The sequence below is a fragment of the Nycticebus coucang genome, chromosome 6 (genome assembly GCF_027406575.1).
Source record: "Nycticebus coucang isolate mNycCou1 chromosome 6, mNycCou1.pri, whole genome shotgun sequence".
NCBI classification, from domain to species: Eukaryota; Metazoa; Chordata; class Mammalia; order Primates; family Lorisidae; genus Nycticebus; species Nycticebus coucang.
This window is the reverse complement of record NC_069785.1, coordinates 15,703,589-15,728,344: the sequence shown is the minus strand read 5'-3', so window position 1 is coordinate 15,728,344 and position 24,756 is coordinate 15,703,589. Positions and strand designations below refer to the sequence as shown.

The 24,756-nt window shown below is 41.3% G+C and overlaps 1 protein-coding gene across 20 annotated transcripts in view; it reads left to right on the top strand.

Moving 5' to 3' along the window:
- MIA2 (MIA SH3 domain ER export factor 2) overlaps nt 1-24,756 on the top strand; it is a 100,578-nt gene that overhangs the window by 5,365 nt on the left and 70,457 nt on the right. For 6 of the 20 annotated variants that reach the window (XM_053593280.1, XM_053593277.1, XM_053593279.1 and 3 more), the window contains exons 3-6: nt 1,874-1,960; nt 6,924-8,154; nt 13,531-13,749; nt 14,492-14,592. In XM_053593280.1, the coding sequence (XP_053449255.1) occupies nt 1,874-1,960; nt 6,924-8,154; nt 13,531-13,749; nt 14,492-14,592 (1,638 nt within the window). Of the gene's footprint in view, nt 1-1,873; nt 1,961-6,923; nt 8,155-13,530; nt 13,750-14,491; nt 14,593-18,869; nt 19,054-19,564; nt 19,805-19,867; nt 20,065-20,136; nt 20,283-20,334; nt 21,019-24,756 lie in introns of those variants that run through there. The other 14 variants (XM_053593296.1, XM_053593283.1, XM_053593292.1 and 11 more) reach the window with 11 other exon arrangements.

The following is a 24,756-nucleotide window of genomic DNA, read 5'->3' as shown; positions in this document are numbered from 1 at the left end:
TTATAGCCTCTGTGTTATTATTTGAAGGAACAATTCTATATGAAATCCTGCTTTTCCCTTCAGGGACTGTATGACGGAACTCCTGATTGTCACTGGTCAGAATTGCTTGCCTAGCCTCTGCAAGTCCAAGATTCCTTACTGCTTAAGGTTCCTTATAAATAATACCAGTCTCTGTCTTGAATGCATTGGAGGCATCCAGCTTAGTTGTAAGACAAATGACAAAGGAGGGGTCATATGAAGTAAAGAAAGTATTCTTTCTTGTTTGCTATGTGTAAAATAATAGTTTCACACAAAAGCAATGTTTGCTTGTTTGTTTTTTTTTGGAGACAGCGTATCACTTTGTTGCCCTGGGAACAGAGGGGCCTGCCACAGCGTCCCGTCCTCCCGCTATTTTTAGAGATGGGGTCTTGCTCTTGCTCAGGCTGGTCTCAAACTGCTGAGCTCAGGCAATCCACCCACCTCGGCCTTCCAGAGCGCTAGGATTACAGGTGTGAGCCACTGTGCCTGGCCAAAGTGATGTTTAATATGTGAAGCCAGGGTGCAGTTTCAGGCACACTTAACTTCGTGCATTTGGTGTTTAAGAGCATACAGGTATGTTTAAGGAACCATATTGTGGACCCACAGGCTGTCAATTTCCAAACAGTTGGAGCAACCACGGAGTTGGAGGAATTACAATTTAGGTGTAATGGTGCTGGATCACAAGACCAAAAGAAATATGTTCTTTAAATTTTAACATGGGGCTGGGAGTGATGGCTCATGCCTGTAATCCCAGCACTTGGGGAGGCCAAGGTGTAAGGATCACTCGAAGCCTGGAGTTTGAGACCATTCTGGGCAATGCAGGGAAACCATTGTCTCTACAAAAAATTTTAAAAAATTAGTTGGGTGCAGTGGTGTGTACCTGTAGTCCCAGCTACTTGGGAGGTTGGGGGGGGGGGATCACTTGAGCCCAGGAGTTTGAGGCTATGATAAAAAACTTTGAAAGTGATAGGAAGTGGGTTGAGAGGGTTATAGGAAGTGGGTTATAGGAAGTCTTCACTCTTGGGAGAGACATCCTGCAAGTGCTTACACTGGGTTACGAGGATGTTTGCTACCAAAGAGCCCTAAAAGTAGAATGGAACTAAACCTCCCTAGATGTCTCGTGGACTTTTACTATCTCGATGAATCCACATTTTAGAGTTTAAACCTCTTCTCTGATTTTAACATCCTGAAGCCACTGACTATGTCACAGCTCTTTCTAGCCTGGCTACTGCTACCACTGTCTCATCTTCTGATATTCTAGTTCATCTGGTACAATCTGTGGTCCACCTCAACAAGGAAAAGGTAAAAGGAAGAAAATGAGAATGTGGAATGGTTTTCCTTTTCAAGTTTGAGATAGTTTTATAGTTTGGCTTATTGTTCCCTCAAGTTAGTGCTATTCTTTTGAATAACAAAAGAATGTGATTTCTGGCTCAGCGCCTGTGGCTCAAGTGGCTAAGGTGACATCCACATTCACCTGAGCTGGTGAGTTAGAATCCAGCCAGGGCCTGCCAAACCACAATGACGGCTACAACCAAAAGTAGCCGGGCATTGTGGCGGGCGCCTGTGGTCCCAGCTGCTTGGGAGGTGGAGGCAGGAGAATCGCTTGAGCCCAGGAGTTGGAAATTGCTGTGAGCTGTGATGCCACAGCACTCTACCCAGGGCAACAGTTGAGGCTCTGTCTCAAAAAATATATATATATGATTTCTCTCACTTTCTTTTAGATGGCTGCTGATAGTCAATTAAAGTTTGTGATTTGGGTTAGATAAAAACCAAGGGCAGAGGGCAAAATTAGGCTCAAGAGTCATTATTGCCTTGATCACTCTTCCTTGATAATCTTTGTTCTTCATTCTGATAGAAAGGAAAGGACTTTGGATATTTTCCCAGAGATGCAGTCCAGATTGAAGAAGTGTTCATATCTGAGGAAATCCAAATATCAACTAAAGTGAGTAAATGGATTCTCAGTTGTTAACTGAGTTTATAATGTATTGGCTAAGATGGTTTCCCTCAGTATAAGGGCCCATTGGTTATGTACATTGAATAGTAAATGCACAGAATGGTTGGTCTGAGAATTTACACTAGGAATAGTTGAGTATGTGAATAAAATTAGGTGAGACAGAGTTGACGACAAAGACTTTGCTTTCCGAACAATTTCTAGCAGTAGAGTCTAGTGGCTAAGAGCATGGATTCTAGAAATGGACTGAGTTCAGTTTACTAGCCATTTACTAGCCTGGTATGCCTCAATTTCCTCACCTGTAAAATGGGGGTGCTGAGGAGAAGACAGGGTTACCTCAAAATTATTTATTTATTTTATTTATTTATTTATGTTTTTTTTGTAGAGACAGAGCCTCACTTTACCACCCTCGGTAGAGTGCCATGACATCACACGACTCACAGCAACCTCAAACTCTTGGGCTTAAGCGATTCTCTTGCCTCAGCCTCCCATACCTCACAATTATTGAGGAATAAGTGAACATATGTGAAGTACACACAACAGCACTGGTGACCTACAGCACCAGACTTTATTTCCCACCGAGGGAAAGCTGATTTTCCTTATGTCCCATATCCCTGCAATCTCCTTCACTGTTGGAGTTTCTAATGAGCTTGATAATGTTGTGCTTGAACAGTAAGAAAAGGAATCAGAAGGTGATTTTTCAATATATTAATTTGAATAGCCCATTTAATGCAGAGTCCAGGTTAAGCCAGTTTACTTTACATGAAGTCAGTCACTGTACAGAAAGTCTTTCTAGTTAAATTCAATTTTCTGGCTCTTTCCCAGCACAAACTCTGGGATCAGCTGTCCATTTACTGTGCAATAATTGGTACTATTATTTTTATCTCTAAGATACATCAGGAATATATTTTCTTTTTCTTTCTTTTTTTTTTTTTGAGACAGAGTCTCAAGCTGTTGCTCTGGGTAGAGTACCATGGCGTCATAGCTCACAGCAACCTCAAACTCTTGGGCTCAAGAGATCCTCTTGCCTCAGTTTTTGTATTTTTAGTAGAGACGGGGTCTCACTTTTGCTCAGGCTGGTCTCGAACTCATCAGCTCAAGCAATCCACCTGTCTCAGCCTCCCAGAGTGCTAGGATTACAGGTGTGAGCCACCGTGCCAGGCTAGGAATATATTTTCTTCTCTTCATTTCTACTCTTACCATAGCCCTAATTCAAAGCACCATCATCTCTTGATTAAAATAGGACAATAGACTTCTAACTGTTCTCCTTGGCTCTACTTTTGCCCTCTTCTAACCCATTCTTTAAATAGCAATGGATCTTGTGAAAGCTAAAATAAAAACAAAAAATTAGATTATGTCATTGCTTTGGTTAAAAAACTTCAGTGGGGGGCGGCGCCTGTGGCTCAGTGGGTAGGGTGCCGGCCCCATATACTGAGGGTGGCGGGTTCAAACCCAGCCCCCGGCCAAACTGCAACAACAACAGTAAAAAATAGCTGGGCATTGTGGTGGGCCCTGTAGTCCCAGCTACTTGGGAGGTTGAGGCAAGAGAATCGCCTACACCCAGGAGCTGGAGGTTGCTGTGAGCTGTGTGATGCCATGGCACTCTACTGAGGGTGATAAAGTGAGACTCTGTCTCTACCAAAAAAGAAACAAAGAAAAAACGTTCAGGGGGTTTCACTGGACCTGGAATAAAGCCAAGACTCCTTAGTCTGGCCTCACAGGCCCACGTGATCTGCTCCTGCACTCTTGCTAACTCTATCTTGTGCCACTCCCCCTCCCGTTAACCATGCTACTGGCCACACTGGCCTTTGGACTGTTCTTAGAACATGCCAACCCCTTTCCCAGCCCAGGATCCAAACAGGCCATTTCTTCTTATTGGAATGCTTTCCCCAAATTCTTCACTTGGCTAGTTCTTTCTTCTTCTTCTTCTTATTATTATTTTTTTTTTGTAGAGACAGAGTCTCACTGTACCGCCCTTGGGTAGAGTGCCCTGGCGTCACACGGCTCACAGCAACCTCCAACTCCTGGGCTTACGCGATTCTCTCGCCTCAGCCTCCTGAGCAGCTGGGACTACAGGCGCCCGCCACAACGCCCGGCTATTTTTTTTGTTGTTGCAGTTTGGCCAGGGCTGGGTTTGAACCCGCCACCCTCGGCACATGGGGCCGGCGCCCTACTCACTGAGCCACAGACAGAGTCTCACTTTATGGCCCTCGGTAGAGTGCTATGGCATCAAACAGCTCACAGCAACCTCCAACTCCTGGGCTTAAGCGATTCTCCTGCCTCAGCCTCCCGAGTAGCTGGGACTACAGGCACCCGCCACAACGCCCAGCTAGTTCTTTCTTATTTTTAGGCCACAGCTTAAACATCAGTGTCTCCTAGGAAACTTTTAGAAGCAATGAATATGGTTATTACCTGGACCAGGGTAATGATACATCATATACATTTCTCCAAGCTCACAAATTATGTACATTAATTATGTGCAGCTTTATGTGTGTTCGTCTTTTTTTTGAGACAGGATCTTGTTCTGTCCCAAGGCTTGAGTGAAGGGCTGTCATTATAGCTCACAGTAGCCTCAAACTCCTGGGCTTCAAAGATCCTCCTGCCTCAGCCTCCTGAGTAGCTGGGACTACAGGCATGTGCCACCATGCCCAGCTAACTTTTCTATTGTTTTATAGAGATGGGGTCTTGCTCTTGATCGGGTCAGTCTCAAAATCCTGGGACTCAAGTGATACTCTCACCTCCGCCTCCCAAAGTGCTGGGATTATAGGCATGAGCCACTGTGCCCAGCCTACGATTATTTTTTTTCCATTTTTTACTATAGAATCCCAGCACCTTATAATGCCAGGCACATAGTAAGACTATAGAGGCTTCAAATTCCTATGTCAAGTTCCCTAGTCTCATAGCCTTCAGCTATCACTAAAAAAAAAAAAAAAAAGTTCCTTGGGAAAAAGACACCAGGATAAATCTTTGCAGCCAAAAAGTTTGCTGGGAAGTACTCTTGGAAATAGGGCCTATTGGGGAATAAAAGAAAAAGTAAGACTGGGTATACTGGGAGACTGAAATGTCATGCAGTTGTTACAAAGTCTCAGTTTATTCCCTAGGAAGCTCTGAAGCTGGGATGGTCCATCAGAGTTGTCCTAAAGCAGGAGGATTGAGCCCTTTACCCCACAATTCTGGCTGCTTCTGGGGTAGTGTAACTTTGGGCTGGGCTAAACTTGTGTTTCCTAGAGACAGTATCTTAAGCACTTGACTTATTTAATCCTCAGAACATCGCTATAAAGTAGCTTTGGTTAGTCAGTATCCCCATTTTACAGATGAGACGCTGAGGCAGAGAAAGGTTGTATAGTTCACCCAAGGTCACAGAGTTAGTAAATGACAGGATTAGGAGTTGAATCCAAAGCTTTGACTCCAGAGTCTGTTTCTTTTTTATTTTTTGTTTTCGAGACAGAGTCTCACTTTGTTGTCCTGGCTAGAATGATATGGCATCATCATAGCTCACAGCCACCTCAAACGCTTGAGTTTAAGCAATCCTCTTACCTCAGCCTCCTGAGTAGCTGGGAGGCATGTGCCAGTAGCTATAGGCAGGTGCCACTACGCCCAGCTAGTTTTTCTGTTTTTAGAAATGGGGTCTCACTCTTGCTCAGGCTGGTCTGGAACTCCTGAGCTCAAGCAATCCACCCACCTCGGGCTCCCAGAGTGCTAGGATTACAGGTGTGAGCCACCTCGCGTGGCCCAGGTTTATTCTTTTTTTTTTTTTTTTTAAAGTAGCACTATACTTTATTTTTATTTTATTTTATTTTTGCAGTTTTTGGCTGGGGCTGGGTTTGAACCCACCACCTCCGGCATATGGGGCTGGCGCCCTACTCCTTTGAGCCACAGGCACCGCTCATGTGCAACATCTCAATAAAAGAAACCTAAATGTTTTAGGGCAACTTCTAATCAGGTCTTCATACTTTAGAAGCTCTGGTCTTTAGAAGCTCTGGTCTGTCTGAGCTGTAATCATATGTTATGCAGTTTCCCTTTGTCTTAGTCCATTTTGTTCTGCTACAACAGAATATTAGAGATTGGATAATGCATAAAGAAACAAATTTAAGTCCCAGCTACTTGGGAGGTGGAGGCAGGAGAATCGCTTGAGCCAGGAGTTGGAGGTTGCTGTGAGCTACGATGCCACAGTACTCTACCGAGGGTGACAGCTTGAGGCTCTGTCTCAAAAAAAAAAAAAAGAAACAAATTTATTTCTCACAGTTTTGAAGCTGGGAAGTCCAATATCAAGCTAACACCTGGTGAGGACCTTCTTGCTGTGTTATCCTGTGGTGGAAGGCGAGTGGGAAAGAGAGAGTGAGAGAGAGAGAGAGAGAGAGAGAGATAGAAAGAAGAGACTAACCTGGTCCTTTTATAAGGAACCCACTCCTGGGATAATGAGCCCACTTTTGCAATCATGGAATTAATCCATTCACTCTGCCCTCAAGGCCTAATCACCTCTCATTAGGCCTCCCTTCCCAACTCTGTTGCTTTGGGGATTAAGTTTTCAACACCTGGTTTGGGGGGACATATTCAAACCATAGCACCCTTCCTCAAATCACTATGCAGATGCATCTGTCAATATACTCTCTGGAAATATAAGATTTTGTAGGGGATGTATGCCTTTTCATCTGAGTTTATTTGCAAAGTATACTCAAAGGATTGATGGTCTCTGCTTCTCAAACTTTTCAACTCTTTAATAACAAATAACCATAATGCAGAAGGAGTGTTATTTTTATTTAGGTTTAGATCATTTCTAGAAGTCAGTTGTGATATATGTGTTTGAAATTAGAAGATTTGATTTCCATTTTTGTTCTGCTCTTGAGGTAGCTCTGTGGTCTTGGGAAAATCATAGTCATTCATCTTAAATGACTCAGGGAGAAACAAGGAGCTTTAGTGCATTTATGTCGATCATACTTGTTTTTCCTTTTAGGAATCTGACTTTCTTTGTCTTCTTGGACTAAGCTACACATTTGAAAATGAAGATAGTGAGTTAAACAGTGATAAAGGTGAAAATATATATGCATATGAAGAAGATAAAGACCGAATATTTAGTATATATGAAAATGATTTGGAGATAGAATCTGGATTTTATGCAACTTCTGAAAGTAATTTGTTTGAAGACCAATTTCCAGCATCAGAGGCTCCTGAAGACATCAGAAGTACCAGTGAACCACAAGACTGGGAAGAAGTAGAAGCTGAAAGTGTGGAACCAGATCACATACCAGAAGAGGATCAGGTCCCACCATCCTCAGCTGTGCCTAAAGTAACAGGATGGTTCGGATCGGGAAGCAGACGAGCTGAAGAGAAGCCTTGTGAATCAGTTATTGAACCTGTACAAGAAGGCTCATTTCACAGCAGGCAAATAGCAGTGGAAGGTGAGGATGACCAAGAGGAATTAAATAATGGTGAAGACCAAACAGAGCAAAAGAAAGAACCTCCATCAGAACTTGACTCTGTGCCAGATAAACAGTCAGAACTAGCATCTGAGTCAGAGCACTCTCTTAAACCTCAGGCCACTGGTTGGTTTGGTGGTGGATTTACAAGTTATTTAGGTTTAGGAGAGGAGGATACAGAGCTTGAATTATTGTCCAAAGAAAGCGATCCACCACTACAAGATGTTCCCAATTCCATATCACCTGATGAAGAAGCCACAGTTCCATATACAGAAATATTATCTGGAAAAGAAGATAAAATTACCAATGATAGCTCAATTCTCAAGCCAAATTGGTTTGATTTTGGCTTTGGCCTACTAGGCTTTGCATATGCCAATGAACATCAAATTATATCAGATGATGGAAAAAATGAAGATGGTGAAGGAGATAAATGTGAACATCCTCCAACAAGTGAATTTGACCCTCATAAGGAACAAGAAATGCAAATGATAAAAATTATGGAGACAGAAGATCAAATAGATAATAAAAGAGTCTTAGAAAAAACAGATGATTCTCTAACCTTGCCATATTTGAAAAAATTCTTGGGTAATTTTGACAACCCTTGGAGCTTCCAGAACGTTCCAAAGGAAACAGAATCATCATTTCCCAAAGAGATATTGGATCAAAATACTGTAGTTGAAAATGATGAACCAGAAGAGGTTTTGGCTGGAAATTATCCCACCGATAATGAGAAAGTTATATCGTTGGAAAGTAGATACAGTGAGTCAGGTTGGTATGAAAACATCTGTGACATAATTTAACTGATTTTTAATATTATTTATTTATTTATTTATTTTTTGAGACAGAGCCTCAACCTGTCACCCTGGGTAGAGTGCTGTAGCATCACAGCTCACAGCAACCTCCAACTTCTGGGCTTAAGTGATTCTTTTGCCTCAGCCTCCCAAGAAGCTGGGACTACAGGTGCCCACCACAACACCTGACTATTTTTTTTGTTGTTGTAGTTGCCATTGTTGTTTGGCAAACCCGGGCTGGGTTCGAACCGGCCAGACCTGGTGCCGAACCTGAGATCTATTGATATTCTAAGAAGACATTAAGGTTTTTTTTTTATAGAGACAGAGTCTCATTTTGTCACTCTCAGTAGAGTGCTATAGAGTCACAGCTCACAGCAACCTCCAGCTCCTGGGCTTAGGCGATTCTCTTGCTTCAGCTTCCTGAGTAGCTGGGACTATAGGCACCCACCACAACACCCAGCTATTTTTTGTTGCAGTTTGGCTGGGGCCGAGTTTGAACCCACCACCCTCAGTATATGGGGCCAGTGCCCTACCCGCTGAGCCACAGGCACTGCCCAACCTTAAGGTATTTTACAAAGACTCTTAATTTTTACCAAAGTATTATTGTAAACAGGTTTAAAATTTAAATAGTGCCAAGGTCCTTTTTTGTTTGTTTGTTTCAAACAGCTCTACTGTCTCAGCCTTTCTAGTAGCAGGACTACAGGTGCATGCCACTACATTTGGCTAATTTTTCCTATTTTTTGTAGAGACAGGGTCTTGTTCTTGCTCAAGTTGGTCTTGAACTACTAGCCTGCAGCAATCCTCCCATCTTGGCCTCCCAGAGTTCTAGGCTTATAGGTTGAGCAACCGGGCTCAGCCAGCAAATTTCAGCTAAGATAAAGGAACTTGGGAAATCATTAGTCTCCTGATTCTTTATAGGACATGGGTCAACAAAAGAAATATTTCAAATCTATGTTCAGAAAATCTCATAAGTGGGCGGCACCTGTGGCTCAGTGGGTAGGGCAGCGGCCCCATATACCGAGGGTGGCTGGTTCGAACCTGGCTCCAGCCAAACTGCAACAAAAAAAAAAGACGAGCATTGTGGGGGACACCTGTTGTCCCAGCTACTCGGGAGGCTGAGGCAAGAGAATCGCCTAAGCCTAGGATTTGGAGATTACTGTAAACTGTTTGATGCCACGGCATTCTACTGAGGGCGACAAAGTGAGACTCTGTGTCTACAAAAAAAAAAAAAGAAAAAAGAAAAGAAAATCTCATAAGTAAATACATAGCTTAAAATTAAGTGTTGGAATATAAAATAGAATTTCTTAACAAAGATAATTGATGGGACCAATGAATAGATTCAGTAAAGCAGTTAAGTCTCTGTGCCTCAGTTTTAAATTTTAGCCAGCAAGAAATCTAACATTAAAAACAGGGAGGATTCTCTCTTTCTCCCACCATCCTTACCAGACTTCTAAGATGGATTTCAGAACAACTTAGCAAGTGTAGGTATAAAATTAAAATATATAATTGGTAAAATTTAATATTTTAGTAAAAGTATCATATGGAACATTTAAAACTATATTTTTTAGAATCAAATTTGAAGGCTAAATGATTTTTACCATTCATAGAGGTTAACAATAAAAAAACCAAGAATTTCTGGGAAAAAAATCAATTTCTGTTCCTTCTGTCTACCTCTATTTTCACCTCTGTACCAGAAACGATACTTTTCTTGTTTTTGTTTCCAGAGCAAATCTTTTTTATCTTTAGTTTTCAGAATAGAATTTTTACACTGTTCCGCTTTGATTCACCTATTTTAGGTGATGTCTACTGACTTCCTATTCTGGTAGATTCACACTCACTTTTTAGCTCATTTACACTTTTTTAACACAACTGTATTTGAATGTTTTTTTCTTAGAAACCTAAACTAAGGAAAATGTCAATAATTCAAAACCAGTCTTGATTCTTTTTTTTTTTATTAAAGACAGTCTTGATTCTTAAATTATACTTTATTCTAAGTCAGTAGTTTTGCTTTGTTTTGTTTTTCCTAAGGAGAACAATGATAACACAGGCTTCCTTTCTTTCTTTCTTTTTTTTTTGAGACAGAGTCTCACTATGCCGCCCTTAGTAGAGTGCTGTGGTGTCACAGCTCACAGCAATCTCAAACTCTTGGTTTAAGCTATTCTTTTGCCTCAGCCTCCCATGTAGCTGGGATTACAGGTGCCCGGCACAACACTGGCTATTTTTTTGTTGTAGTTGTCATTGTTGTTGGGCAGGCCCGAGCTGGGTTCCAACCCACCAGCTCTGGTGTATATGGCTGACGCCCTAGCAGCTGAGAAACAGGCACCAAGCCAATATGGGCTTTCTTTAACTGCGCAAAGTAATAAGAAAACTCAACCAAAAATAAGGTAAAAATTTTCAACTTTCTCCCTCTAGTCTCTCAGTTCTGGGAGTTCAACAGGGGACAACAGAATAGAGCAGAGTACAAGAGGAAACGTCTAGATGCCTGAGTGTTGAGCAGCTCCTATCATTAAAAACACGTGGATTGTATTTTAAGTAAAGAATTATGTAATATGACTTTCCTACATATTCATCCTGCTGTCTCTATGATGAACAGAGTAGAAACTCAGCAAATATTTGCCAGCAATACAAAAGCAATTAAACCTTGGAATAACAGAAACCCTTCATGGGAAGAAGCCAATAAAGTTGCAAACCCAGATGGAAACATGTTTCCATTAGAACTAGCTGATTTTCCTACTTTCTAGAAATATATGTAATAATTTAATATTTCCCAAAATGTGAGCTCTCTACTTCATGAACATTCTCAACCAGCGTATAGATATTCAGTTTCTAACCCTTTCCCAATTTCAGAAAGTACAGGTATGGTACTTTTTATAACTAAAAACATTAGAGACCTAGACTGTCAAGGGCTAATTAAAAGAAACATTTTCTTGCTCTAAATTTGTTAGATCCTAAAGGAATATTTGTGACAAAGTAGATTGTAGTAATCACAAAGAATATGAGACTACAATAAAACAAAATGAAACAATGTTAGGTCCGGAAATAGAGAAGATTCAAAATATTGATGTGTAAAAATATTTTAGAGCATAATTATAGAAAATCCTTGGCATTCTGAAAACCATTTTAGGAAATTTTATATCACTGGCACAGTGGTGCATGCCTGTAGTCCCAGGTATTTGTGAGCTTAGGTGGGAGGATTGTGTGAGCCCCGAAGGTCAAGGTTGTAATGTGCTGTGGTCACATCTGTGAGCAGCCACTGCACACCGCCTGAGCAAGACAGTGACATCACCAGACCCTGTCTTTAAAAAATATATATTTTGGCTCGGTGCCCATAGCATAGTGGTTACAGCGCCAGCCACATGCACCAACATGGTGGGTTCGAAACTGGCCTGGGCCAGCTAAACAACTGCAACAAAGAAATAGCCAGGTATTGTGGTGGGCACCTGTAGTCCCAGCTACTTGGGACGCTGAGGCAAGAGAATTGCTTAAGCCCAAGAGTTTGAGGTTGCTGTGAACTGTGATGTCCCTGCACTCTACCAACGGTGACATAGTAGGCTCTGTCTCAGTATATTTCATATAGTGATCCTGGGAAAATGTCTAAACTTAGTAAATAATTAATGGACAATAGGGCATTCATGCAATTATATCTAGTTTTGAGAGACTTATGAAAATATTCAGATATTCTTTTACATTTCACAAAAAAAGACACGTCATATATAAATAATATGGGCTATGTCAAAACATTACAATTACTAAAAATATTGGAGACCTAGACTGTTAGAGAACTTTTCATTAACATTAACCTGGTATCATGCATGAATTTGTTTTAAAAAAGGAGTCCTAAAAAAGGGATTTATATAAAGCCACAAGCCCTATTTTCTGATATTACCGAAATGGCTAAAATGATCAATCTTTTTAGATCATTTATTTTTGAGAGAGTGTCTCACTTTGTTGCTCTTGGTTGAGTGCTGTGGCATCTTAGCTCACAGAAACTCCTCAAACTCTTGGGCTCAGGCAATCCTCTTGCATCAGTTTTTCATTTTTAGTAGAGACAGGATCTTACTCTTGTTCAGGCTGGTCTCAAACCTGTGAGCTCAAGTGATCCTCCCACCTCAGCCTCCCAGAGTGCTAGGATTACAGGTGTGAGCCACCTTGCCCTGCCCCTTTTTAGGTAATCTCAACAACTCTTTTAAGGAATAACAAATGAAAACTTGCCTTAATTAGAAAGAGTACATAAGAAAGATGAATCACTGACCTTAAATTAATGTTTGTAAAAGGTTAAGAGTTGAGATAACTGTGTTTACAGAAAAACTAATATGCTAATATGTGAATTTACAAAACGGATAAATTAGGGGCAGTTACTTACATTACAGTATTAAGAACTATTTTACAAAAAGACTCCAATTGTGCTTATATAATAATGAGTTTCCAAAGTACAGTAAAAATCATTTCTTCCCAATGAATCCCTGACAATTAAAAAAAAAAAAAAGGGCAGCACCTGTGGCTCAAAGGAGTAGGGCACTGGCCCCATATACAGAAGGTGGTGGGTTCAAACCTGGCCCCGGCCAAAAACCGCAAAAAAAAAAAAAATTTCCTCCTTGGTCAAAGAATAAAGAATGACTATGTGGGAGGCTTAATAAAGACATTGCAAAGATGTCCATGTCTTAATCCCCAGACCATGTAAATATGTTCTTAATACATTATTTTTATGGGCCTAATATAATATAATCTTATAAAGTTCTTTATAAGAGGAAGGTAAGAATTTGAGAGAGAGGTTAGAAGATGCTGCACTGCAGGCTTTGAAAATGGAAGATGGGGCCATGAGCCAAGGAATGCAGGAGGCCTCCAGAAAGTAGAAAGGCTAGGAGTGGATCATCCCCTAGATCTCCAGAATGAATGCAGCCCTGCCAACACCTTGGTTTTAGGATTTCTGACCTTGAGAACTCTAAGAGGATACATATGTATTGTTTAAGTCTCTACATTTGAGGTAATTTATTACACCAACAACAGGAACCAATACAGGCTATAATTTATGTGTTAATGCATTCTTTCTGTAATGAAGTGCCACAGTGACCAGAAAGGTTCAAAGAACAACCTGCTAGAAAATAAAAAGAAAGCCCACAACAAAGCAAGTATTTTTAAAAAGTTACACTTCTCTCTCTCTCTCTCTTTTTTTTTTATATTAGGTGGGATTCCCACCTTCTTTTTTTTTCTTTTTTCTTTTTTTTTTTTAGAGACAGAGTCTCACTTTGTTGCCTTTGGTAGAGTGCCGTGGCGTCATACAGCTCACAGCAACCTCCAACTCCTGGGCTTAGGTGATTCTCTTGAAGTTACGCTTCTTTTTATTTATTTGCAGATACAGTTTCTAAGATAGAGTCAGTCGTGAGAATTCATGAAGAAGTACATTTCAAAACTCCGTCTTCTAGAAATAATTATGAAAAATCAAAACCATCAGTAGACAAGGAAGGTCCTTCTCAGGTGGAAATAGATAGATCTATGGAAAATTCCTTGCCAAACAGTCAGATGGTTTCAACTGCTAATTCTTTGTCTACTCAAAGTTACATTCCTCAAGAAGGTAAGAAATAGGTTATTTGTTCTTTTTTTTTTTTTAGTTTCTTAATCTTCTTTTATTGGGTATATAGTGTATATTTTGAATACAGTTCCTTAATCTCTAAAGATTTGTTTGATATGAAGGAATTAATGTTATTTTCATTCTTTTAAAAAACATCTTCAACTCCAGTTGTTATAATTGTTCACCCTATTTATCAGGGAGTCCAAGTATCTTTTAAAGGTATGTAGAATGTTTAAAATATACATACATATGTAGAATGGAAATATTTTATAATGAAATGTACCCAATTATTTGGTTCGGGAACAAATGTAAACCTCTGTAATCCCATTAATAATGTCAAAATTACAGTAGAGACAGAAAGCAATCTAACTAATCTCATCAAGGGAGAAAACGTCTTTCAGGTCACCAGGGGACATCAGAGCTGGGTGGGCCCTGGACATCATGAAGGATTCTCACAGGCACAACCACTTCAGAAGTTTCTCTCAGCTGGTTATCCATGTCTTACAAATTCTACAGGAATATTTCACTAAGCTTTTGAAGATGATGTCTTCAATCTTGGATTCTTTAGAAATCTTCTGCCAAGCTAATTTTTGATGGCTTGTAAATAGTCTTTTTCTTTCCTGGTTGCTTTACATCTCTTATTTGTGATTAGGTTATTTGTTCTTTAATGCATCAATTAAAGAAGAAATGAGATTCAGGAGCTGCTATAAAATATGCTAACATATTTTTATTTATCAATCAACAGAAGATGCTCTCAAGTTTCAGATTATGAAATATTTATTTCAAACTGATGTTCATAATTTCATAAACTCTGCATTTTCACCAATTGTAATTCTCACAGAAATGGTGAGTTGGCGTTTTAAAATTTTTATGCTAATTTTACTTATTTCGCTAAATATTTAAGTAGCTGCAAAATATGTTTGAATTACGAATCTCTCTATATTTATATCATGTTTGTCTTTCCACGAAATCTTAATGTAAGGTTTCTCTTTGCATGAATGTTTTATAGCATAGATGTTGTCAAGGAATTTTAAAACATTTCTTTAAGTTTTGTTGATCTTCAGCAGTGGTTTCCTTCTTTTTTTTTTTAATTAGGGAAAATTACACTAAATAAGTTAATTCAGAAATAACACGAACTAAAAATGCGTCTTAAGCAAATTACTGGTATTTGAATGACAGCTGTGACCTCAGAAACATGTGAGAGTATAAAAGCAACTAATATCTCAAAATTTAACCAAGATGTACCTAAAGTCCCAAATTCTATTCTCTTTTTTTTTTTTTGAGACAACGTCTCACCTGATCACCCTTGGTAGAGTCCTGTGGCGTCTTAGCTCACAGCAACCTCAAAGTCTTGGGCTCAAGTGATCCTCTTGCTTCAGCCTGAGTAGCTGGGACTCAGGCACCAACCACAGTGACCAGCTATTTTTAGAGATGGGGTCTTGCTCTTGCTCAAGCTGGTCTTAAACTTGTGAGCTCAGGCAATCCACCTGCCTCGGCCTCCCAGTGTGCTAGGATTACAGGCGTGAGCTACCATGCCAGGCATTTATTCACTTTTTAACTTCTTATAATTTTATTTATTTATTTATTTATTTATTTTTTTGTTGAGACAGGGTCCCACCCTATGGCCCTGAGCAGAGTGCAGTGGGCGTGGTAGCTCACGCAACCTCAGACTCGGGCTGCGGGCACCCCGCTGCCTCAGCCTCCGGAAGCCGCTGGGATTACAGGCGCTCGCCGCGGCGCCCGGCTGGGTTTTTCCATTTTTTTCAGGAGTCGGGGTCTCACTGTCGCTCAGGCGAGTCTCGAACTCCTGAGCTCAAGCGATTCTCCCTCCTCAGCCTCCCACAGTGCTGGGATTACAGGCGTGAGCCACCGCGCCCGGCTTTATTTTATTTTTTGACCGTCTTGCTGTGTTGCCCAGCCTAGAGTGCTGTGGTATTAGCTTAGCTAACAGCAACCTCAAACTTCTGAGTTCAGGAAATCCTCTTGCCTCAGGTGCCTAAGTAGCTGGGACTACAGGCACCCACTACAATGTTGTTTTTAGAGGAGGCGGGGTCTCCCTCTTGCTCAGGCTGGTCTTGAACTCCTGAGGCTAGCAACCCACATGCCTCGGCCTCCTAGAATGCAATTTTATACTCATGAGCACTGTGCCCACCATTTTTTGTCTTCTTAGTAGTACCTATTCTGACTAAGATGGTATCTTGTTGTGGTTTTAATTTGCATTTCTCTGATTAGTGATAGTGAGTGTCTTTTCATATACCTGTTGGCCACTTGTACATCTTCTTATGAAAAATATCTATTTATGCTCTTTGCCTACTTTTTAATGGAATTGTTTATTGTTGTGGTTGAGTTCCTGGTATAGTCTGGATATTAGTCCCCTGTTGGATAGTTTGCAAATATTTAGGTTCTTCCAACCTACAGGGTCTATGAATTCTTTGACTATTTCTTTTGCTATGCAGAAGCTTTTTAGTTTGTCTATTTTTGTTTTTGTTGCCTGGGATTTTGAGGTCTTGGTCACAATGCCTTTGTTTAGACCAATGTCCAAAGAGTTTTCCCTAGGTTTGCTTCCTGGATTTTTACAGTTTCAGGTCTTATGTTTAAGTCTTTAATCCATCTCAAGTTGATTTTTATATATGGTGAGAGTTAGGGAGCAAGTTTCATTCTTCTGCATATGACTATGCAATTTTCCCAGCACTATTTGTTGAAAGGGTGTTCTTTCTCCAGTGTATGTCTCTTTTGTCAAAGATCAGATGATTGCAGGTATATGGTTTATGGTTTTATTTCTGGGTTCTCTATTCTATGTGCCTATTTTATTTCAGACTATTATAGGAATACAAATGTTTTGGTTACATGGATTGCTTTTGTACTGCTTGAGTCAAAGTTGTAAGGGTGTCCATTACCCAGATAGTGTACATTGTACCCATTAGGTGTGATTTCACACATCGTTTTCTCTCCCCTATCACCTGCTTGATTTCTGTTGTGCATACGAGTGCTGATTGGTTAGTTCTAATTTTTTTTTTTTTTTGGTAGAGACAGAGTCTCACTGTACCGCCCTTGGGTAGAGTGCCATAACGTCACACCGCTTACAGCAACCTCTAACTCTTGGGCTTAGGCGATTCTCTTGCCTCAGTCTCCCAAGCAGCTGGGACTACAGGCGCCCGCCACAAGCCCGGCTATTTTTTTGTTGCTGTTTGGCTGGGGCTGGGCATATGGGGCCGGCGCCCTAATCACTGAGCCACAGGCGCTGCCCTGGTTAGTTCTAATTTAATAGTGAGCACATGTGGTGTTTGTTTTTCCATTCTTTTTTTTTTTTTGTAGAGACAGAGTCTCACTGTACCGCCCTCGGTAGAGTGCCGTGGCGTCACATGGCTCACAGCAACCTCTAACTCTTGGGCTTAGGCGATTCTCCTGCCTCAGCCTCCCTAGTAGCTGGGACTACAGGCGCCCACCACAACGCCCGGCTATTTTTTGTTGCAGTTTGGCCGGGGCTGGGTTTGAACCCACCACCCTCGGCATACGGGGCCGGCGCCCTACTCACTGAGCCACAGGCACCGCCCCTGTTTTTCCATTCTTGAAGTACTTCACTTCGGAGAATGGTCTCCAGTTCCATTCAGATTGTTGTGATCTTGTAAAGTCATTTATTCTCTGGAGAAGGAGTCTCAGTTTTAAAACTCTAATAATCAGAAAATGAGACTATTACAGTCTGCTGGTCAAAACTGGCTGTGTATTGTTTAAGAAAATTATGAATCAGTTATTAACATTCAAGAAAATATAAAAATATCTGGCTTCATAGAAAAGTCTGGAGTTTGGATTCTCTTGAAAAAGAAGACTACTCTTTCCCATTTTTGTATGGTAAAAAGAAGCTCATACTGAATAGTGCTTGCTTAAATAGACATGCACTCTTCAAATCCCTCATTCATTTCAACTTCTTAGCCTCTATAGAGCTTTAAATTAATAATCTTTGGACTAAATGTTCTGAACAGTTCCTGCCCGATCTAGAATTTTAACCATCTGAGTGCATCTATTAAGCATCCATAATACAGAGGGTGCCCAAAAAATGTATACACATTTTAAGAAAAAAAAAAACTGTATTAAAATTTTAATACTCAGTATATACAGGTAACAAGTCATGTTGAGCACCTCTTGTAACTGCGGAAGTCAAATGTGACTTGAGTATTACAAATTTAATACAGTTTTTTCCTCAAACTGTATTTAAAATATGTTGGCACCTACTGTACAGTTCTGAGCAGATGCAGCAGATAGAAAATTTGAGCAATTTTCTAGATATATTTAGGTGAAGGAGTTTCCTTTTCTTCCACCTGAGTGTTTCAGGTAATTATTTCAATTCACTGGTAATTTTAGGTAGATTTTGTACATAACATAGTTTCCTTGTATTGCTCAAGTAAATAGGAATCAATGCTACCTTTTATCTATTTTACAATAGAGGAAGCATTAAGTAGAATGCTTCATTTATTCTTGGAATAAGCAATGGAAATTACCCAACTCCTGTTTAACAGGTAGCTCCTGATTCAATATGTTCTGAGAACAAGTGTTACATCACAAATACAGAGAATGAAGATGTGGCTCAAGGATTGTTTGATCTTTTTTCCAAAGGACTAGACCTTAAAACCTGTGATATTGACTGTTTAATTAAATGGGAGCAACTAGCACTTGCAGCTTTGCAATGGGGCCCCTTAATAAGGGGAGATCAGTTTCTAGACTGTGAACCTAGTTTTCTGGTTAGCATATGTTCAGTGTTCTTAGTATGTTTTCTAGTAGCTGTCACAAACATTTTTTATTCTCCATTTGCTTTAAAGCAGCCCTATGTAAGACAGTAAAATCCCCTGTCTACTTACAGGAGAATAATATCTGAATATCTTTTATATCATAGAAAACATGTACTTTATAGGGATGGAGTATAACACATTCAGTTTTTATTAGTTATAAAATTCAGGAGTTTTCTTTCCAACTGTAGATTTTAAGAGGGTAGTAATATGGATGATATTTAAAAACACATATATACATGCATATGTGTGAATATTTAGTAAGGAGTGAGGTCCATGAAAATGGGTTATAGGTTGGTAGTCAAAACACCACCTACGGCACCCTTTTACCACACACATCAAAACAGGATCACTGTGTGGAAACAGGACAGGGAAAAATGTATTAGGATCTGAAATCTTTCTCAAGGATATGAGGTGGTTAGTTCAACATGTAGTTTATTAACCTGTTAGGGTATTTTAATTTGAAAATAATATCATCTTAATCTGAGCTTTTTAAAAGATGGAATCGAAAGAGTTGGAGGAAGAGGTAAGTTTCTACATGACTATTAGGTGTACAGAAAAGAAATTAGGATTGTAATTTTGTACTGAGTTTGTTAAGCTTTATTTTGTTTTTCTGATGGGGGAAACTTAGATTTTACTTTCTTTTTTATTTGTTCTTTTGTCCCTAGTTTATGTGCTTAATATTTTGGATGGTGATTCTTCAAAACTGGGAAGGAGGACATTACTGATTGAGACAGGGCAAAGGGATTTCTTCTTTTCATAAGTCCTGACAGCTGGAACTGATTCTAGTACCCTGAAAATGTTCAGTAGAGTTTTTATCAAGTAATACAATGTTCTGAGGCATACATTGTTCTCAGTCTTTGAATATCTAAAGATAAAATTTGGATTATGCTTCTGTTCTGACTTTAGTAAATTTCAACAGTGTAAGGTTGTGTAATACCTTGTACCTAAAAAATGGAGAATTATTAAGCAACATTGGGTGCTGATAGCGGCAGTTCCTGAAACTCTTTAAGCTGATGCGGCAAACAAGAGATTGTAATTTAAATTCTGAAAAACTAGGCCACATTTTAGTCCTGAAAATCACTTGCTATGAACTCGGGCCAGTTGTTGATTTTTTATGGCATAACAATTCTGTCCCTACAAGAGATTTTGTTCATCTATTGAGTTCTCTCGGGTGATTTGTTTAGGAAGAAGCATCTGCTCCTTTTCAAGTTGCTTCACTGAAGACTTGAGTTAGAAGGCAGAATTCGATGAGAATGATTATGCTAGCAAGGAAGGTGTGTATGCGAAGACATGGGTTATCCTTCTTAGCTCGGTGAGCTAAGATAGCGTCCAACGAACAAATCCAGCCCTTGGTACTTTATTCAACGGCCCTAAAAATAGGGTCCTAAATTTAGAGAACACGTTACTACTTTTAGCTCCTCTTCTCAGAGGAAAACAGCACGGGCCCGGCCAAGGTCCGCTCGGGTCTGATTTAGAACTTAGGTAAAATAGGTGCTCACGGAGTTTAAGACAGCTCTGCCTACCCAGTGCTCAGGTGAGTAGACCCTGGGATCTTCCGCCCGACAGAGGAGGCCCGATCGCCGTCGTTCAGAGCCAGAGAGGTTAAACTTTGCCCAGACGCCAACTGACCCGAGACGCCTTTCCGTCCAAAGTCCGGGCACGGTTGGCAGCACGCACTGGCGCGTGCCCCGCAGGCCATTTCCTGACACCAAGGGAGGCGGCCGGCGCCCCCGGGCCTGCGGGGATTCCCAGGTACGACGCCGTCGGGGCTTCCGTGGTGCAGATGAAAGGCTGCAGCGGGGCGGCGAGGGGAGAGCTGGGGACGGCTGGGCTGGGGCCGGGTCCCCGGGCTGCGGGGGCGCGCAGCGCTCACGCCGCGGCCGCCCCAGGTGGGGTCTGGGGCCCTAGCAGAGTAGCCACAGCGCAGAGGACAAGGCGGAGTCCCACTCCCCGGCCCCGAGCCTCTCAACTCTCGTGTGGTTGGCTTCGCTCTGCAGAGTCCGGTCCCTTTAAGAGCGAGCAACCCGGACACGTCTACGAACCTCGCGCGAATTAGAGAAGTTTCGCGCGGCGCGCGCCTCCCAGCCTCCGGTGTCCCCGCCTCCCGGCGCCGGCCCGGCCGAAACCAAACCCGGGGGTGGGCTGGCGAGGACAGGGTGCTCCGCAGGCTGGTGCGGGACGGGCGGGGACGCGCGCCGCTGCAGGATGTGAAGCGTAACAAAGGGGCCGGGGTCGGCAGCGTGGGCCTGTGAGGCCCGGGGGCGCCCGCGCCCCGCCCCCTCCCCCAGCCGGCTCCGCTGTGGTCTGCTCCGGTTGCCGGCTGCAGATTCGGGTTCCGGACCGAACGCGGCCGTGTTCTCTGCTGCTTGTTGTGGCTCTGCCAGGCCGTGGCTGTGGCTGTGACAGCCAAAGCAGCCTTGTCGCCATGGAAGGGCCCGGGGCTGCCCCCCAGCAGTACATGGGGCTGGTCCTGACAGAGCTACGCAGGGTGAGTTCGTGCGCGACCAGGGCTACGTGGCGCAGGGGTCGGGGGGCCGCTGGGGGAAGGACGCGGCGGACTGGGTTACGGGGTCTGAGCCGCGGTGGTCGCAGGTCCCGAAGCCGGTTCTCACCTGCTGCTATGCGGCCTGTGTTCAAGGCAGTAGCCAGGTTCATAGGTGCTTCAGTGGCTTTTGTGTGGTGGAGGAAGACCCGGAGGTCAGGAAGGTGAAGCGAGCATTTGCTTAGCTGGACTTTCAAAGGTATGGTAAAATGTTTCCCCATTCCTAAAACGAGCCAGCCTTTTCCTTCTGTTATTTATTTTGAGCAGGGGTCAGTGACACGTGGTTTCTCCGACTGTGAGAAAGTTGAGGACTGAGCCTCTGAAAGGAGTTCTCTTGAATGATGAAATTTGTTTTGAAAGGACACCTGAGCTTGGGGCGGGGAGTTGGGATTCTGATTCTGCATTTTTCAATAAAGAATGCCTAGTGGATTGTTCTTCACTTCTGTCTGGGTCTTGTTTATATCAAGTCCGAAGATATTAAGCTCCCAGTATTTAAATTTCCTTTTTTCAGGTCCAGTTTATAATCATGTTCTGGAGATTTTTTCCTTAAGTGTTTATAAGTGTCTTTGTTGACATGTTTAGGGGAATTTATGTCGCTGTGTTTTTAACAACTGTATTAAATCTTGAAAAACACTATTTGAATTTTGAGACAGTTATAGCTGTTTTCTCATTATGTACACAAAGAAGTGCTGTTGCCTTGCTGTTTGTTCATTTATTCAACCATAGTTTGTCTAGTGCCAGTGCGTGTGTATGAAAGGGACAGGAGATTCTAAATGGACTAAGATAGAGTTTTGGCTGGTACCATCGTTGTCTGTTAAGAGACAGAAGATAAAAAAATAGCACAAAGTAGAAACCAATAAAGTGCTTGATGAATGAAGCATATACATAGAGTGCTAGGAAAATTGAGGGGTAGGAGAGATTACATTTGCTTGAGTGGTTAGAAAAGTCTTTCCAGGATAAGCAGAGGAGGCCTGAAACAGCGCGGTTTGTGCAGGCAGGTAGGAGCTGTGGAGTGTGACGTGGACTTGGGGTGATGTGTGGATGAGGCTAGATGGAGACAAAGTGGGTTCCAATTGCTGTAGCTGCTGAGGAGCTGTTGAAAGCTTTTCAGTGGTTAGACTTTTGGTGTAGAAAGATCTTCCTGATAGTAGCATGTGGATTAGATGTCAGAGCAACAAAACTCCAAACAGGGCTTAAGGGAGAGATGACAGTAGTAGGGATAGAGAAGAGAGTACTGAATGGGGATGTATTTAGGGGCTAAGAGGTAAAATGGGGAATAACTTTATTGATTGGAAAGCGGGGATGGGAGGGCGACATGGGATGAGAGAGAAAGAGAGAAGGAATCCAGAATGACTCCCAGGTTTCTGGCTTTGGCAATTTAGTCATTCACTAAGGTAGGGTTTATAGGAAGAAAAGCACATTGTGGGATGAGAGAGAATTTCAGATTGCACATCTTCATTAAAAACAATAATAATCAAAACTTAGTATTTATAGAACTGCCAGTGGAGAGAGAGATGGAGAGGAGCAGACAGATTTTGTGGGGTTTTCTCTAGTCTGGTGAACACCTTCACGTGGAAACTAACACTTTAGTTTTTTTGCTAAAATGCCATTACTCTTATATTGTCTGGAGGACTAAGATGACACAATATTGTTCTACTTATTTTATTTTTGATTTTATTTTATTTTATTTTTTTTTTTTTTTTTTTTTTGTGGTTTTTGGCCGGGGCTGGGTTTGAACCCGCCACCTCCGGCATATGGGACCGGCACCCTACTCACTGAGCCACAGGCACCACCCTTTATTTTTGATTTTAAAAGTTACTTTTTATTGAGATATAGTCATGTAACATATAATTAACCTTTTTATGGTCTCCAGTTCAGTGGCGTTTTTGTATATTTGCTGTGTTGGACAACTATCAGCATAATTGCAGAACAGTTTGGTCATCTCAAAAAAGAAACTCTGTACATAGTAGCAATCCCAAAAAAGAAAATTTGTATTTATTAGCAGTCCTAATTTCCCCCTTTATCTATTTTCTGTCTGTATATCTATTATGAAAATTTCATATTAATGGTCATGCCATATGTGGTCTTTTTTTTTTTTTTTTGAGATAGAGCCTCAAGCTGTCACCCTGGGTAGAGTGCGGTGGCATCACAGCTCACAGCAACCTCCAACTCCTGGGCTCAACCGATTCTCCTGCCTCTGCCTCCCAAGTAGCTGGGACTACAGGTGCCCGCCACAACGGCTGGCTATTTTTTGTTTGCAGCCGTCATTGTTGTTTGGCAGGGTGGGCTAGATTCAAACCCGCCAGCTCAGGTGTATGTGGCTGGCGCCTTAGCCACTTGAGCCACAGGCCGCTAGCCACGTGGTCTTTTGTGTATGGCTTCTTTCACTTAGCATATTTTCAGGGTTCCTCCTTGTTGTAGCATGTAACAGTGATTCATTTTTTTATGGCTGAAAAATATTCTATTGTATGGATAGATCATATTTATGTCACTGACACTTCAGTTGTCTATTTGGCTGTTATGAATTATGCTGCTATGCATACACGTTTTTGCATGAATATATGTTTTCACTTCTCTTGAGTGTATACTTAGGAGTGAAATTGCTGGGTTATTTTTACTGTATGCTTAACCTTTTGAGGAACTGCCAAATTATCTTCCACAGTAGCCACACAGTTTGACGTCTCCACCAGCAGTTTACGAGGGTTCCAATTTTCACATCCTTTACAACACTTGTGATTTTTTGCTTACTGGCTATTTGTATATCTTCTTTGGAGCAATGTCTATTCTTTTCTTTTAGCTCATTGAAAAAATAGGTATTTGCTTTTATTTTCAAGTCATAAGAGTTCTTTAAACATACTCAAAATACTAGACCCTAATCAGATATATGATTTGCAAATGTTTTCTCTGATTCTGTGCACTGTCTTCACTTTTTCATGGTGCAATTTGGAGCACATAAGTTTTTAAGCTTGATTAAGTCCAATTTATCTATTTTTCTGTAATTGCTTGTGTTTTTATCATATCTTTGTTGAAAGCTAATGATAAAAGTTATACATATTTGCACCTGTGCATCATTCTAATGGTTTTAGCTCTTACATCAAGATCTTTGGGAACAAATTCACTTTTGTATGTGTTATGAAGTGTAGACCTAGATTCATTCCTTGGCACATGGATATTTATTGATGTATCCTGGTATGATTTGTTGAAATGACTTTTTTCCCATTGCTTTATTTTGGTACTGCTGTTGAAAGTAATTGAAGGTTTTTTTTCCTGGACTCTCATTTCCATTCTTTTGGTCTATATGTCTGTCCTTATGTCGTTACCACATGGTCTTAAAAAAAAATTATTTTTTAGGCTCGGTGCCTGTAGCTCAGCGACTAGGGTGCCAGCCACATACGCCGGAGCTGGCAGTTGGAATCCAGCCTGGGCCTGCCAAACAACAATGACAACTACTACCAAAAAATAGCCGGGTGTTGTGGCGGACGCCTGTAGTCCCAGCTACTTGGGAGGCTGAGGCAAGAGAATCGCTTAGCCCGAGTGTTTGAAGTTGCTGTGAGCTTTGATACCATGGCACTCTACCCAGGGCAACAGCTTAACACTCTGTCTCAAAAAAAAAAAAAAAAAGAAAAAAAAATTTTTTTAAATCATTGTCTTGATTATTGTAGTAAGTTTTGAAATAGGGAAATA